The sequence below is a fragment of the Tetrao urogallus genome, assembly GCF_951394365.1.
Source record: "Tetrao urogallus genome assembly, chromosome: 1".
Taxonomy (NCBI): Eukaryota; Metazoa; Chordata; class Aves; order Galliformes; family Phasianidae; genus Tetrao; species Tetrao urogallus.
The window spans coordinates 60,655,588-60,669,455 of record NC_136813.1 but is presented as its reverse complement, the minus strand read 5'-3'; the positions used below and the strand labels follow the sequence as shown (position 1 = coordinate 60,669,455).

The window sequence follows — 13,868 nt, the reverse complement described above, 5'->3', positions numbered from 1 at the left end:
AATGTATCACAAAACCAGAAATGCTTTGTGACTCTCAAAACAATAAAGAAGGTGCAGAGCGGAGCTTTCACAATAAAGGGACCGATCCCATTGTGCTTATCGTTGTTGGCGTGAATAATGCGTGTATTTTCTTGTTGCCCCGGAGCGGGCAGCGCCGTCCATCCTCCCGCAGCCATGAGCAGCACGGACTCGGCACGGGAGAGTTTGGGCAACGCGGAGCGGAGCGCGTCGACCAAGGGTGGCACGGAGCTGCGGGGCACCCCGCGCCGCGTTCCCAACGCAGCGCCGCACTCCGCGCGGCTGGGCTTTACGTACAGTGCTGTATGCGGGAGGTTTCCTTACGTTTAACATTTTAATTTGTACATGCTAATTAGGCTGTGGGTCTCCACGGTTCTATCAGCGGATAGCTGATCGCTTCCCTCTGTAAGTAAGTGACTGCTAAATACGTTTCCTGTCCTCGATCTCCGTTTCCAGATGCCCGTCTAGCAAAGACGTCCCGTCGGGCAAAACGGACCTTTGCTAATGGAAGGCCAAAGGAGGTTCTTTGCAGCACCTCACCACCTCGGGCACGGCCCCAACGCGGCCCGCTGCAGCGGAGCCATCGAAATAACTCCGTGTTCAGCGAACTTGTTGCTCGCTTTCAGCTCTGCTGCTCACCCCGGCTCGGGCCGGTGCCAGACGCAGGGGCAGAGGCAGCCTGGGGGAGAAGCCGGCGCTCGCGGGATGGGGAGCTTTGTGGTCTCCAAAGCCACCCGCTCTGGGAGTTCGCTGACCGTCGAGGGGCAGCGGCCGCTTTGCTGCTGGAATTGCGCCCTGGCCATGTGTTTTCCCCGTGTGGAACATCGCTCCCAAGTGCGGGAGGTGGAAAGTTTTGTTCACGTCATTATCTCGAAAGCTTTCCCGGCACGGTCAGTGCACGCAGAGTCTTCACTCCGTTTTCCAAATGAAAACCCACAGACACTTCACGTGAAAAGTGCATACTCCCATGGGCCGTGCTTTCTCTTTGCTTACTTTTTCTTTTTTCTTTTCTTTTTTCTTTTTTTCTTTCACTTTCTTTGCTCCATCCCGCCAGGATCTCTCTACGTTTACGGGCTGTACTGTTTCCAGGGCTCCAATGGGGCTTTCCCTGATGGAGGAGAGGAACAGAACTTTCCCACTCGCTCGGAAACTGCTGAGGTTCCGGCGAGGCGGAGGAAGGGGGGACGACGACAAAGAGGCCCAAATCCCCCCCCCGGGGCGCCGGGACATACCCTGCTGGTGCTGGACCAAAGCTACAATGATGACCCAAAGCGCTGAGTGTGTCACCCCCGTCCCCTCTTATGACCACTATGGGAGTGAAACGGGGTTGGGAAGCGGATTCTTGGGACAGCGACTTGAGCCCACGCACGTTGGTGAAGGGAAACGCGGCGCCGTGCGCGCCGTCGGGCTGAGCCAGGTTTAATGCCTGCGGTCCCAGACACGCTGTGCTCGGGGCGGGGGGGCCCGAGGGGGCTCTGCCAGCTGCTCCCGCAGCATGGGGAGAGAGAGGGAGGGGTGGAAAGGAAGGGCCATCAGCTTATGGCATAAAAAACAATTTAAAAAAAAAATTAAAAATAATAAGAAGAACACTACTTTTCCTGGTTTATCACAGCCATTAGATATTAAATATTCTAAAAAAGAAATTAAAAAAAAAAAATTAAAAGGACGTTTTATTGCATCTCTCCAGGCTTAAGCGCTTTATTTGGACAATAAAAAATAAATAATAAGAAAACAAACAAACAAACAAACAAACCCTGTGTGCAATTGGTGCCCTGACTCCCCTGACGGCCTCGGATCCCTCGGAGGTATCTCACCCCCCAGTCCCGCAGTTCCACCCCCCGCACTCCCAGGGGTGCCGGCACCGCACCGCACCGCACCGCATCGTGCCGGGCTGAGCGGGGCCGGGAGGGGCCCCACGGCGCCCCCTGGCGTCCTCCCGCCGCTCCGGGAGCTCTCGGAAAGTTGGTTTTGTGCAGCAAGCCGTGTCGTATAAAATTAACGAGGACCAATAAAATTAGCTTCCATGTTTCAACTGTAAAAGTCCCCGAGAAAAGCGAGGAGGTTCGGGGGAAGCGGAGGGGCTCTGGTTTGGCTGCGCTCTCTTTGGCCGAACTGGGGCCCTTTTATCTAAAGCCCAGTGCACAAACATATAGCTTAATGTGACTAGTGTTCTTCCTTTTATTTCTTTCTCTATGGCAACCAATATGTTCTGCTCAGAAATGTTCCCCCATCAAGGAAACAAATGATCGGGAGGGAGCAGCTCTATGCGGCATCTGTTCCGATGGAGCGCACAGAGTTAACCCCGCTCAAAGGAGCGCCGGGCGGCGGCGAGAAGTGGAAAATGAGCGATTCTGCTCCCCCCGCGCGGAAACCGACACCTCCCGGGCCCCCCAACCCCCATTGATCTGCCCATCGACCGCTGCCAAAGGACTCATGCGAGGGAATTAGGGTGATGGCGAGGATCGTGCGTCCAAAAGAGCAGCGGCGGGGGGGAGGAGGGTGGAGGTAGGGGGGAGCTGGGGTGGGGGGAAGGGGGGGGAATATATCTATGTATTGAAAATAGTGCAGAAAAATGAAAATAAAGGCAAGTCTCGTCACGGGATATCGAAGCTGGGAGAAGTTTTCAAGCGCGTTACAGGGCCTACTGCTTTCACCCTACATTATACAGCGCGGTACCGACGGCACTGACTTCAAGCGCTGTGGGTTCTGATTTGGGCACGCTGTCCCGGCACCTTCGGGCCTGAGCGAGGAGCTCTGCTCTCTCTGCTCACCTCCCTCCCACCCCCGGACCTCACAACCCCTCCTCACGTCGTTCACCCTCTGCGCGCCCCCAGAGCAGCAGGTGCCGGCCCGGCCCGCGCCCCCGCGCTGCCCTCCGCACGCATAACGAGGTGCTTTTTCCAGACCTTTCCTCATCTCTCCCAACCCCCCCCCCCCCATCCCACCTCCCCCACCCCGCCCCCCACCCACCCACCCACCCCAGGCCAGAGCGTTACAATAATGAAAAGTGAAGCAGCCTCCAGCAGCCTCCCCAGCCCCGAGGAAGAGCTGTGCCACCCGAGCGCTGGAACCAATCCGCGCTGGATGGAGTATTTCACCACGGTGCAGTTTGGTGGAGATTTTTTTCCCCCTTTTTCTTCCCCCCCCCCCCCCCCCTTTTTTTTTTTTTAAGGCTGTTGCCGTGGATTTCTCCGCCTTGTCCTAAAGCTGTTGAAAACACCCATCCAACAGACAAGAAAAGTAGATAAAAAATGCCAAGCACTTACCGAGCACACTCGCGGCACTGAGGAGATACGTTTTTGCTTTAATTTGGGGTTTTAATGGGGTGACGGGGGCACACCGCGCCTTCTCGGCTCCAGCGCGGCTCTCCCCGCTCCGCTTTTCCCTCTCACTGACTCCGCCGAGCCCCGCTCTCCGCCCGTCTATTATTTTCACCAAAATATATGAAAATTTATGCAAATGGAAATCAGCACTAACTGTTCTCCCCTTGTTATACTTTGGGTTTTTTTCCAGACAAAACAATCACACTCCGCGAGGGAGGGGGCGGGAAGAGTTGGGGAACTAAGTTGGGGTTTTTTTTCTTTTAAATAAAAGGCGCTGCTCCCGCCGCAGCCTTATTTTGCTGCTGCTCTCGGGAGGGAGGTGGGTGGGGGGGGGGGGGGGTTATATGTTTTTAACATTATTATTATTATTGTTATTATTATTTGGGGGGGAGGGTCTCCCTCCCCCCTCCCTCTATGTTCAGACGTGGATCTGTTTGCAGAGGCGCTATCACGTTCCATCGGGCCACCTGAGACGGCTTTTGAAAGCGCGCACTGTGAAATTCATAGCGGTAATTTAGACAAAATCCTCACTGTATATTAATGAAAGACGGCCCCATGGCACCGCTCCTATCCTCCCCATTCAGTGTAAACAAAACCACGAGACTCGCTCGGCTTTTTGAGCCCGATCCAAGCAAAATCGGCTGGAAAGGAAAACACGGGGCTCTGGCACGGAGCGCTCGAGCGGCTGCACCTGGAGATCTCCCATTGAGTCAATGGAATCTGTGTTGGGGCTTTGCTATGGATTTTAAGAAATAAAACCGAAGACCTTTGGGGACACGGAAAGTAACCCCGTTCCATCCCCCACCCAACCTCGTTCTGTCGGGGTTCACCACCGCTCTCCCCGCGGGGTTCCCCCACTCCCCGGGGCGCACACGCGTGGCGTGGGAACGCCGAACGTCCGAGCGGTGCCCCTGCGCTGTGAGTCCCCGCGGAGCGCTCCGTCCGCCCGCGCTGTTGTTGTCGTCGCCACTTTCCCTTTTTTTTTTCTTCTTCTTTTTTCTTTTTTTTTTTTTTTTTTTTTTTTTTTTTCTTTTTCCCCCTCGGTTCACTGAGGCCGCCCGTGCGCGGCGTTTCCGCTTGGGCGCATCTCGCCTTCCCCCGCCCCCCTTAACCCTTTCCGCCCGCTCGGGGCTCCCTCCTGTCCTTCCCCCCACCCCTTTCCCTCCCGACGGGGCGGCCCCGGGGGCAGACAAAGGGAGAAATAGGGGGAAGAATGAAATCGGGGGGTGGAGGGAGAAGCATCCCGGGAGAGATGGGGGGGGGAGGGCAAAAAGGTAGGTTGGGGGGGGGGAGCACAAAGGTGGTGATGGTGCTGTTGTCTCTGGTGCTGCTGTTATTGTTGTTGTCATTAATTATGGTGCCCCCCCCCCCCCGCTCGCCGGGCGCGAAGAGTTAAGGGGAGGAGGGCAGGGACGGATGGATGGGAGGAAGGAGGGAGGGAGGGGAAAGGGGGGCGGAGGGAAAAAAAAAAAAAAAAAAGGAGAGGAGAGGAGAAGCGGGGGGGGGGGGGGAGGGGGGGGGCACTTCCAGCTTTGCCTAAATTAAAAGGCAGCCAATCGGAACGGGCGGAAGGGGGGCCGCGCTGTCCGTCACGGGGCGGGCGGCCAATCGGCGGGGGCGGCGGCGGGCGGGCGCCGAGCAGCGGGGCCGGGCGGCCCCGAGCGGGGAGGGCGGGAGGAGGGAGGGGAGGGAGCGGGCACGGCCCGGGAGAGGGAGGCGGGGAGAGGAGAGCGGCGGGACTCCGGCCCCGGCAGTGCGCGCAGCCAGCCCGGCAGCCAAGTTCCCCGCCGGAGTTAGTGTATAAAGGATACCATATATGCACACACACATACGCACACCTCTCCGGCAAAGGCGCTCCTCCTCCGCCTCCTCCTCCTCCTCCCTCGACCAACTGCTGGAATTAAAATAAAAAAAAAAAAAAAAAAAGCGAAAAAAAAAAAAGCAAAACAAACACCAAAAAAAAAAAAAAAAAAGCGAAACGAAACGGGAGAGAGAACGAGAGAGAGAGAGAGAGAGCGCGCGAGAGGGAGAAACAACCCGCGAGGTGCCGAGAGAACCCAACTTTGGGATTTTTCTTTTTTTTTTTTTGACTTTTTTTTTTTTTTTTTACTCTCTTTTTTTCTTAATCCGAACGCTTCGAGGAGACGTAGGGAGAGACCATGCCTGGCTCGGGCCGGGGCTGCGGAGAAAGGGCAGCGGAGAGGCGCTGCCTGCGCGGGGCATTGAGCGCTCCGGCGGCGGCGCAACTTTGAGAAATGCATCATCACCGCCAGCAGCATCACCGCGGGAAGTTTGCTCCGGACGCCGGCGAAACTTGCGAATAAAAGAGCGAACCGAGAGCGAGGAGGAGAGGAGAGCCGGAGAGAGAGGACGAGAGATCCCCCCGCCCCCCCCCTCCCCTCCCGCTCCGCGCCGGGAGGAGGAAGAGGAGGAAAAGTTTCGCTCGGAGCGGGGAAGGCTGCGCGGCGGAGATGTACTCCTAGGGGAGCGCCGGGGCGAAGCGCGGGGGCTCGCCGGTCCCCCCCCCCCCCCCTCCCGGCCGCTTTTTAGCCTTTGTTTGGTTTCCTCCCCGCGAGCGGCGGCAAAGTCGGGCGAGAAGAAGGCGGAGGAGAGAAAAGCGCGAATCTCCTTTTATTTTTTTTTTCCCCCCGGAAAACGAGAGAGAAAAGCCAAAAAAAAAAAAAAAAAAAAACCCCACCAACAACCAACCAACAACAACAACAACAACAAACAACCACCAACAACGACCCCACCATCATCACCCCGGCGGCACCGGCAGCACCGAGCGGCAGCAGGCGAGCAGTCCCGGCGCTCGCCCAGCGCAGGACGGCCGGCGGACGGGTGGAGCGGAGCGCGGCGCGGCGCTAGCAGGTGAACCCCGCGCCCGGCGCCCCGGCGACGCTGGGAAGGCGGCGGCGGCGGCGGCGCGGGCGGCGGCCCCGGCAGCGGCCCCGGCAGCGCCGGGCAAGGGCGCTCGCGGCGGCGGCGCGGCGGCGGCGGCGGCGGCGGCGCGGCGGGGGCGAGCGGCGGGCGGCGGGCGCGGGATGGCCGCGGCCACCTCCAACCCCTACCTCCCCGGCAACGGCATCCTGGCGGCCGGCTCCATCGTCCACGCCGACTCGGGCGGCGGCGGAGGCGGCGGCGGCGGCGGGGGCATGCAGCCGGGCGGCGTGGCCGTCACCTCGGTGGCGGGCGGCTACCGCGGCGACCCGGCGGCCAAGATGGTCCAGAGCGACTTCATGCCGGGCGCCATGGCCGCCAGCAACGGCGGCCATATGCTGAGCCATGCCCACCAGTGGGTGACGGCCCTGCCCCACGCCGCCGCCGCCGCCGCCGCCGCCGCCGCCGCCGCCGCCGAAGCGGGCTCGCCCTGGTCCGGCAGCCCCGTGGGCATGACGGGCAGCCCCCAGCAGCCGCCGCCGCCGCCGCCGCCCGACGTGAAGGGCGGCGGCGGGCGCGAGGAGCTGCACGCGGGCGCGGCGCTGCACCACCGGCCGCCCCACCTGGGCCCCCCGCACCAGGGGCACCCCGCGGCCTGGGGCGCGGCGGCGGCGGCCGCCCACCTGCCCGCCATGGCCGGCGGGCAGCAGCAGCAGCAGTCGCTCCTCTACTCGCAGCCCGGGGGCTTCACGGTGAACGGCATGCTGAGCCCCGCGGGCGGCGGGCAGAGCTTGGTGCACCCCGGGCTGGTGCGCGGCGGCGAGACGGCGGAGCTGGGCGAGCACCCCGGGCATCACCACCATCACCACCACCCGCACCCCGGGCACCACGCGCCGCACCACGGCGCCGTCAACAGCCACGAGGCGCACTCGGACGAGGACACGCCGACCTCGGACGACCTGGAGCAGTTCGCCAAGCAGTTCAAGCAGCGGCGGATTAAGCTGGGCTTCACGCAGGCCGACGTGGGGCTGGCGCTGGGCACCCTGTACGGCAACGTCTTCTCGCAGACAACCATCTGCCGCTTCGAGGCTCTGCAGCTCAGCTTCAAGAACATGTGCAAGCTGAAGCCTTTGTTGAACAAGTGGCTGGAGGAAGCCGACTCCTCCACCGGCAGCCCCACCAGCATCGACAAGATCGCGGCGCAGGGCAGGAAGAGGAAGAAGCGGACCTCCATCGAGGTGAGTGTCAAGGGGGCCTTGGAGAGCCACTTTCTGAAATGCCCCAAGCCCTCCGCCCAGGAGATTACGAACCTAGCGGACAGCCTGCAGCTGGAGAAGGAGGTGGTCAGGGTTTGGTTTTGCAATCGGAGGCAGAAAGAGAAACGCATGACCCCGCCGGGGATCCAGCAGCAGACCCCCGACGATGTCTACTCGCAGGTCGGCGCCGTCAGCTCCGACACGCCGCCCCCTCACCACGGACTGCAGAGCGGCGTGCAGTGAGCGGGGCTCCGCGGGGCCGGGCCGGGAGAGCTCCGGCGGCGGCGGCTGCGGCGGCGGCGGTGGCGAACGCCGCGCTCACACACACGGACACGGACACTCACACTCACACGCACGCACGCACGCACTCACACACACACACGCGCGCGCGGTCCGGGCTCGCTCGGGCCGCCCGTGTCGGTATATGTACGGATAGAGGCGGGCGCCTGGATCTATCTGTCCATACGGGATCGATAGCGAGAGGGAGCGCCGGGAAAGGTCGAGCCGAGCGAGAGCGTTTCCGCTGCGTTGGGAGAACGGGGTGGAGATGCGTAATGCACCAAAACTGCAGATGTGCCGGGGGCTGCTGTGGGAAGAGGGCTCGGCCGGGTGGGTTCTGCCTTGGGTTTCTGTTCGGGTTTTTGCTTTTCGCCTCCCCCCATCCCCCCCTGAGCCCCTCTCGCAGCGATGGGGTCTGCACCTCTCCCCTCCTCCCCCCCTTGCTCTCCCCTATCCCCAAAGGGCTCTTCTCTCAATCAAGGAAACTTCCCCCCCCCCCCCCCCCCCTCCTTTTCTTCTACCCCTTCCCTCCTTTTTTATTTTTTTTTAATTTTTTTTATTTTTTCCTTCCTTTTCTTTCTTTTCTTTCTTTTTAATTTTCTTTTTAAATTTTGATTTTTCACAATGGGAGCGATCCGAAAAAAAAAAAAAGAAAGAAAGAAAGAAAAGAAAAAAGAAAAGAAAAGAAAAGAAAAGAAAAGAAAAGAAAAGAAAAGAAAAGAGAAAGGGAAACAGAAGCAAAGCGATGTGATCAATCAGAGGGGGCCTGCTGCGTGCCAGCACCTCTGTTTTCCTTGGCCAAACCGTAGGATTTTGGTGCAAGGCAGACACCCACTCTGAGAACATAAATATCTATGGAGTGATATATTCCGCAAAATGAGAAGGGCCACTTTGTTTCGCTGTTGGTTTTTTTTTTTTTTTTTTTTTTTCCAGGAAGAAAAAATAATAATAATAATAATAATAATGAAAATATGCACACAGCACTAAAAACAAGCAGACTGCGTAGGGAGGCAAATACATATATATATATTTATCTATATATATAGGTATAGCTATAGAACAAAACTATGGGAATACATGCCCACACACCGAACTGACCCCGAGGAGAGGGGGGTGGGAGGGGGCGGGGGGGGGGGTGGACAGACAGAAACCGGGGGGAGGGGGGGTGGAGAGGCCGCTGGTCCCTAAAGTTGGAGCTCCATAGAAGGACTGCGCTGAATTAAGGGAGCAGCGAAAGGAAGGGAAACCGTTCGGGGCTGCCACAGTCCCGCTCCTGACGGCTGCCAATCATCACGGAAGAGTCATTAAAAAAAAAAAAAAAAAAAAAAAAAAAAAAAAAAAAAAAAGGAAAGAAAGAAAAAAAAATTAAAAAAAAATCCACTGCTAATATTTTTTTTATTAATATTTTTATTTTTTATTTCTGGACTGATTCAGATAAAGGGATTTAGAAGGACTGAGCATCTGCAGCTGCACTTATCTGAACTTCTCCTCTCCTAAATCCGTTGCCAACTTTGATTGAATGGGTGCTGTGGATGTGATTATATAATACTGCCATTTCCAAGCAGTGTTTTTGGTAGGTTTTAATAAACAGACTTTTCAAAAAGACGGCAATATAGAATTGTTAGATCCGTTGTTGATCTAAAAAAAAAAAAAAAAAAAAAAAAAAAAAAAAAAAAAAAAATTTGCTTTATATTTTCATTAAATGACTTCTTTTAATATTTTATTCAGAATACCTATGAACTGCTGCAAAACGGTAATTTATTTTTTCCCCAGATCTTGTATTACGTGTTTTTTTCAGACGAGCACAAATCAAAATGAAATGAAACTATGGACAGTTGTTAGGTAATAAGGGTATCTTTTGATGTGATAATTTGATTGTAATTTAATTTGAGTAGTGATTCCGTAAGAGCCGATTGAGAAAATAAATTTGTTAGAATGAACGACTCTTGTGTCTGCTGCATCCGACGCGGGGCCGGATAAAAAGTTCAGCGGTGGCCGCGCCGGGGCCGGAGGGCGTTGAGCTGAGTGCGGCCACTGCGCGGGGCCCCGCGGAAAGGGACAGCGCAGAGCCGCGGGGCTGCGCCGTGTGACGCTGCGGAGCGGAGATGGGGAAAGGGGGGGTTGTGGAGGGGGAGGATGGGGGGGGGGGGGGGGTGGGGAGGGGGGGGGCCGAAGGAGATGGCCGTGCTGCCAAAAGTTCGGTGTCGTTCAAACGAATGGGAGGGGGGAGGTGGGGTAGGGGGAGAGCCGTGCGTTGTTTTGACGCGTTATCTGTCTCTGGAAAGATCTGTACCTGATTTATCTGCGGGGTGTGTGGAGAAGGTGCTTTTTCTTTTCCCAGGAAGGGTGCCCAAGGGGATTGCTTCCAGCCCACCGCACACAACGCTCTAGCTGCTGCTGCTGCTGCTGGGGCTCCGGCTCTGGGTGAACCGTGCTCCCTTAGCAGCAGCAGCAGCAGCGCTGTCACACCGGTGCGTCGAACGCGTCGCGGTGCGCATCGGCCGCTGCGCTGCGGAGCGGGGAAGCGGTGGGGACGGGCCGACCCTCCAGCAGTCTTGCGGGTGCTCTCCGTTAACGGCACGGAGCCCGCTGCTCCTTCCTCCCCTCTTGTCCCTCCCAAGCGGTCGGAGCCGGCGGTGTCAGCCCGTGAATCGCGGCCGTGTGCCGAGTATTGTATCGCTGGATCGCGACACATGGCAGCGTTCGGGGGGTTTGTGCAGTGGTCTCATTGGCACAGAGGAAAGGAGAGAGGGGGAAAGAAACAAAAAAAAACAAAGAAAAAGGAGAAAAAAAGAAAAGGAAAAAAATTATTTAGAATAAGATAAAAAGAGGAAGGAAAAGAGGAGGGTGACGGCAGAGCTTCTTTGTTTGCCTCCCGGAACTCCGGGCCAGGGAAACGGGGTTTTTCGCAGGCGAATGACAGCCACGGAGAGGGACTTTGCGCATCTCTCGGTGGTGTTTGGTGCCCATATTTGTGTGGCCACAAAGGGCTGGAGTTCGGCTTCGCTCTGTGTGCTGTTAAAAGACGGCCTCGGCGGCGTGCCGGGGCCGAGGCTGGGCCGGGGCAGCGCTCGGCTGTGCGGACTCTGCCAAATGCGCCCGTTTTGTGGAGTTATTGTGACAGAAAAGTGAGGCCGTGGTCAGCCCCCCTCCTCCTCCCTCTCCCCCCCCCTCCCCCCCCGCCCCCAACTGAGTCTTCTGAATTTATTTGGGAACGTCAGAGATAACCGGGATAGGTGAGAGCTGAGGGCGCTGCGTTCGGGCTTGTATCGTGACACGTGTAAATAATGAAAATATTGTTGTGTATCGCCGCATCTCCTAACCCACTTAGTAATTGTTTTCATTTATAATATCAGCGTTCTGTGAGTGGAACTGAGTCGGTATCGTTTTCCTCCTCCTCCCTCTTCTTCTTCCTCATTTTTTTTTCCCCCTCTCTAAAACCAACATCCCACAAAGTTCCCATCGCTCAGCCCGGGCCATCCCGAGTTGGAATCACTTTATGCTCCTCATTCCCAGCCCCCACCCCCCCCACCCCGGCCGGACGCTCCCACTCCGTCCCCTCAGGTGCGTTGCAGCCGCCGTCCGTGTGTGTCCGGAGGTGAGCAAAAGGCTCCGCGTTGGTTTTGGAGCGGCGGTTCCCATCGGAATGAGCCCGAAAGACCCTCGTGTTTCGTGCCTCGTGTGTGCGCACTGCGCTGCTTGTCACCTGCTCTGTGCGAATGGTTTCACATGGAGATTAATCGGTTCTGGTACGAAAAGTAGCACATACTGTTGGTTATTCAATCAATAAGTGTAACATCTCAAATAATTTTAACAACTCGATTTAGGTTGTTTTGTTTTGTTTTCTTAAATGATATATTTGTAAAATATTTATCCCGTCGAAAGCAACAACGTCTTGTTGTATTTATTCGTTTATTTTTGTAATAAATGATGGACACCTCCAAGCCGCTGCTGCTGTGTACATCTGTGCAGGTGCGCACGCATTGCTCCCCGTTTGTGCGGGGTTGCGATTGCGGGCTGGGGCCCTCCGTTCGCTCCATGTCTCAAACTCAAAGGGACGCAACAAGTGACGGCCCTGGGTGCGGCTTCGGGGCAGGGAGCGCAATGCGGAGCGAATGGCAGAGCCTCAGCTCCGCGTCCCCGCGAGGTATTTTCAGTTGCACTTTAGAATAATGGAACGGGCGCAGGTTTCAACGAGAGGCTCGAGAAAGGCGAAAAGAAAGTCAGCGAGCGACCCCGCGGTGTCAATGACACAGCAGTAGGGAGCTCCTTTTTTTGGCCGAGACTCTTTGGCTAGACAAAAAAAAAAAAAAGCGGAGGGGTGACCGCCGGCCGCGCTCCGAGCGAACAGCGGGACCGCGCTCCGGGAGTCGGCTGCGCCCACGCGTGGGAAGCGGCCTCGGGCGGACGGGGCGGCGCTGACCGGGTCCCTCCCGCCTCCCTGTCGCAGCCTCCCGGGCATCTGCGGGCAGTCCGCGGGCGGCGGAGCCGGGCCGGGGCCGTCCCGGCGCGGAGGGAGACGAGGCGGCAGCTGCCGCGGGTCCCACGCGGTTGTTTTCCTCGTGGCGAGCATTGAGCAGAGAGCAGCGTCCTTTCTGAAAGATTTAAATTTCGCGGATGAATTACCATACAGCGGTTGCTTAGCAACTAAATTCAAGCCGGGCTAAGAATATGCAAGCTTTTTGTGTTCTCATTAATAAAAATGCCACTCTGACACAGCAACCTGACTTTGGATCACTGCAACTTCTGTAAAAGCCATAGGAGAATACAAACCGGCTCCTCCGTTTAATTACAGATCAGAGTGGCTTGAAACGCGATGTTTTGTTAATCCATCTTCCTAAAAGCGGTGTAAAAAAATAACGGCTTTTCGAGAGCACTGGAAAACCACTTTTTTAATGGAGCTGTCTGCTGGTGCCGCCCGGAGCTGGAAGGCGAAAGCTTCCCAAGCACTGCGTTCAGGCAGCATCTTTCCCCCCCCCCCCCCCCCCCCCCCCCTCCCACCCTCAGCTCTTTTCCCAAATCCAAAAACATTGAGACGTTTGGAGGCACGGGGGAATATATATCTGTATGTAAACCCATAGTGCGATAGAAGAGAGTATCGTTGTGGAAAGGGATGGGGGACAAAAACTTGAGGGTGCAGATCCAGCCTTGGTCTCAGCTGGCTTTGGATATGTGGTGAGCGGGTGCTCGGATAAGAGAGGAGCCTGAAGGACCCCTCGCACAGCCTGCGTCTCTTGAGTGTGCATCTCCCTCCCCAGTGTAGTCCCACTTGTGTGCTTGGTGTTGTCTCAGATCTGCGGAGATGCAGGATCTTGGCGATGGATGTTGGCATCGCTCACCCAATCCCATCTATATGGGAAAATGACCTCATCTGAGGAGGGCTGTGTGTATATATAGGAGGGTTTAAACATAGAGTCTACACCTACATCTAGATCTATATATAAAGACGTATACACACATACGGCCCTCTGTGTGTATATACGCCTCCAATACTCCCAAACCCCCCTGCCCAGCCCAGGTTTCTGTTTGCCACCCCAGCAGGCCGGGCACTGTACATGGTGTGGGCACAGGGTGCTGCTGGCAGAGCTCAGAGCTTTTTGTTTACCATTGTGTGCCTCTGGTCCCCTCCCTCGTGGAAAGGGCTGCCTGTGGGACAGGCACACTCATATCGCTGACAGCTGAGGCTTTGCCTGTGGTGCCTTTTTCAGCAGCGAATGGTTAAGCCCAAACTTACTCTCCCTGCTCCTTTATTTCATTTTAATTTTTTACCCCTTGAAATTGCTGAAATGGACCCTCAGTTGAATGGACCCCAAACCACGTTGAACTGGATTGGGTACAGACGTGTTTTTCCATGGGGTTTGTCTGCAGGAAGGTCACCAAGGAACCGGGGATCCCCCCCACGGCTCTCTTTAAAGGTTTTCTTTTCTCCTCTGGAAGGGGAATATTGGCTTGGAGGCGGAGGCATCTTCCAAACGTGAGTTTGTGATGGAGGGAGAGAGCTCTCCCAGCAGGATTTGGCCTCTACTTCCTTTAAAACATGGAACAGAGGACAAAAAAATAAAAAATAAAAAATCCTATATAACAAGTCCAAAGGGAAGAGAGGCAGTGAAGT

At 56.5% G+C, this 13,868-nt stretch overlaps 1 protein-coding gene across 1 annotated transcript; it reads left to right on the top strand.

Annotated features, from left to right (window-relative positions):
• Positions 1-6,385: 6,385 nt before the first annotated feature.
• On the top strand, positions 6,386-7,720 carry POU3F3 (POU class 3 homeobox 3; the record flags this gene model as incomplete). Its single annotated transcript, XM_079549803.1, has 1 exon — positions 6,386-7,720. One exon carries the CDS (start codon positions 6,386-6,388, stop codon positions 7,718-7,720), a length of 1,335 nt encoding a protein of 444 aa, XP_079405929.1.
• Between the last annotated feature and the right edge of the window lie 6,148 nt (positions 7,721-13,868).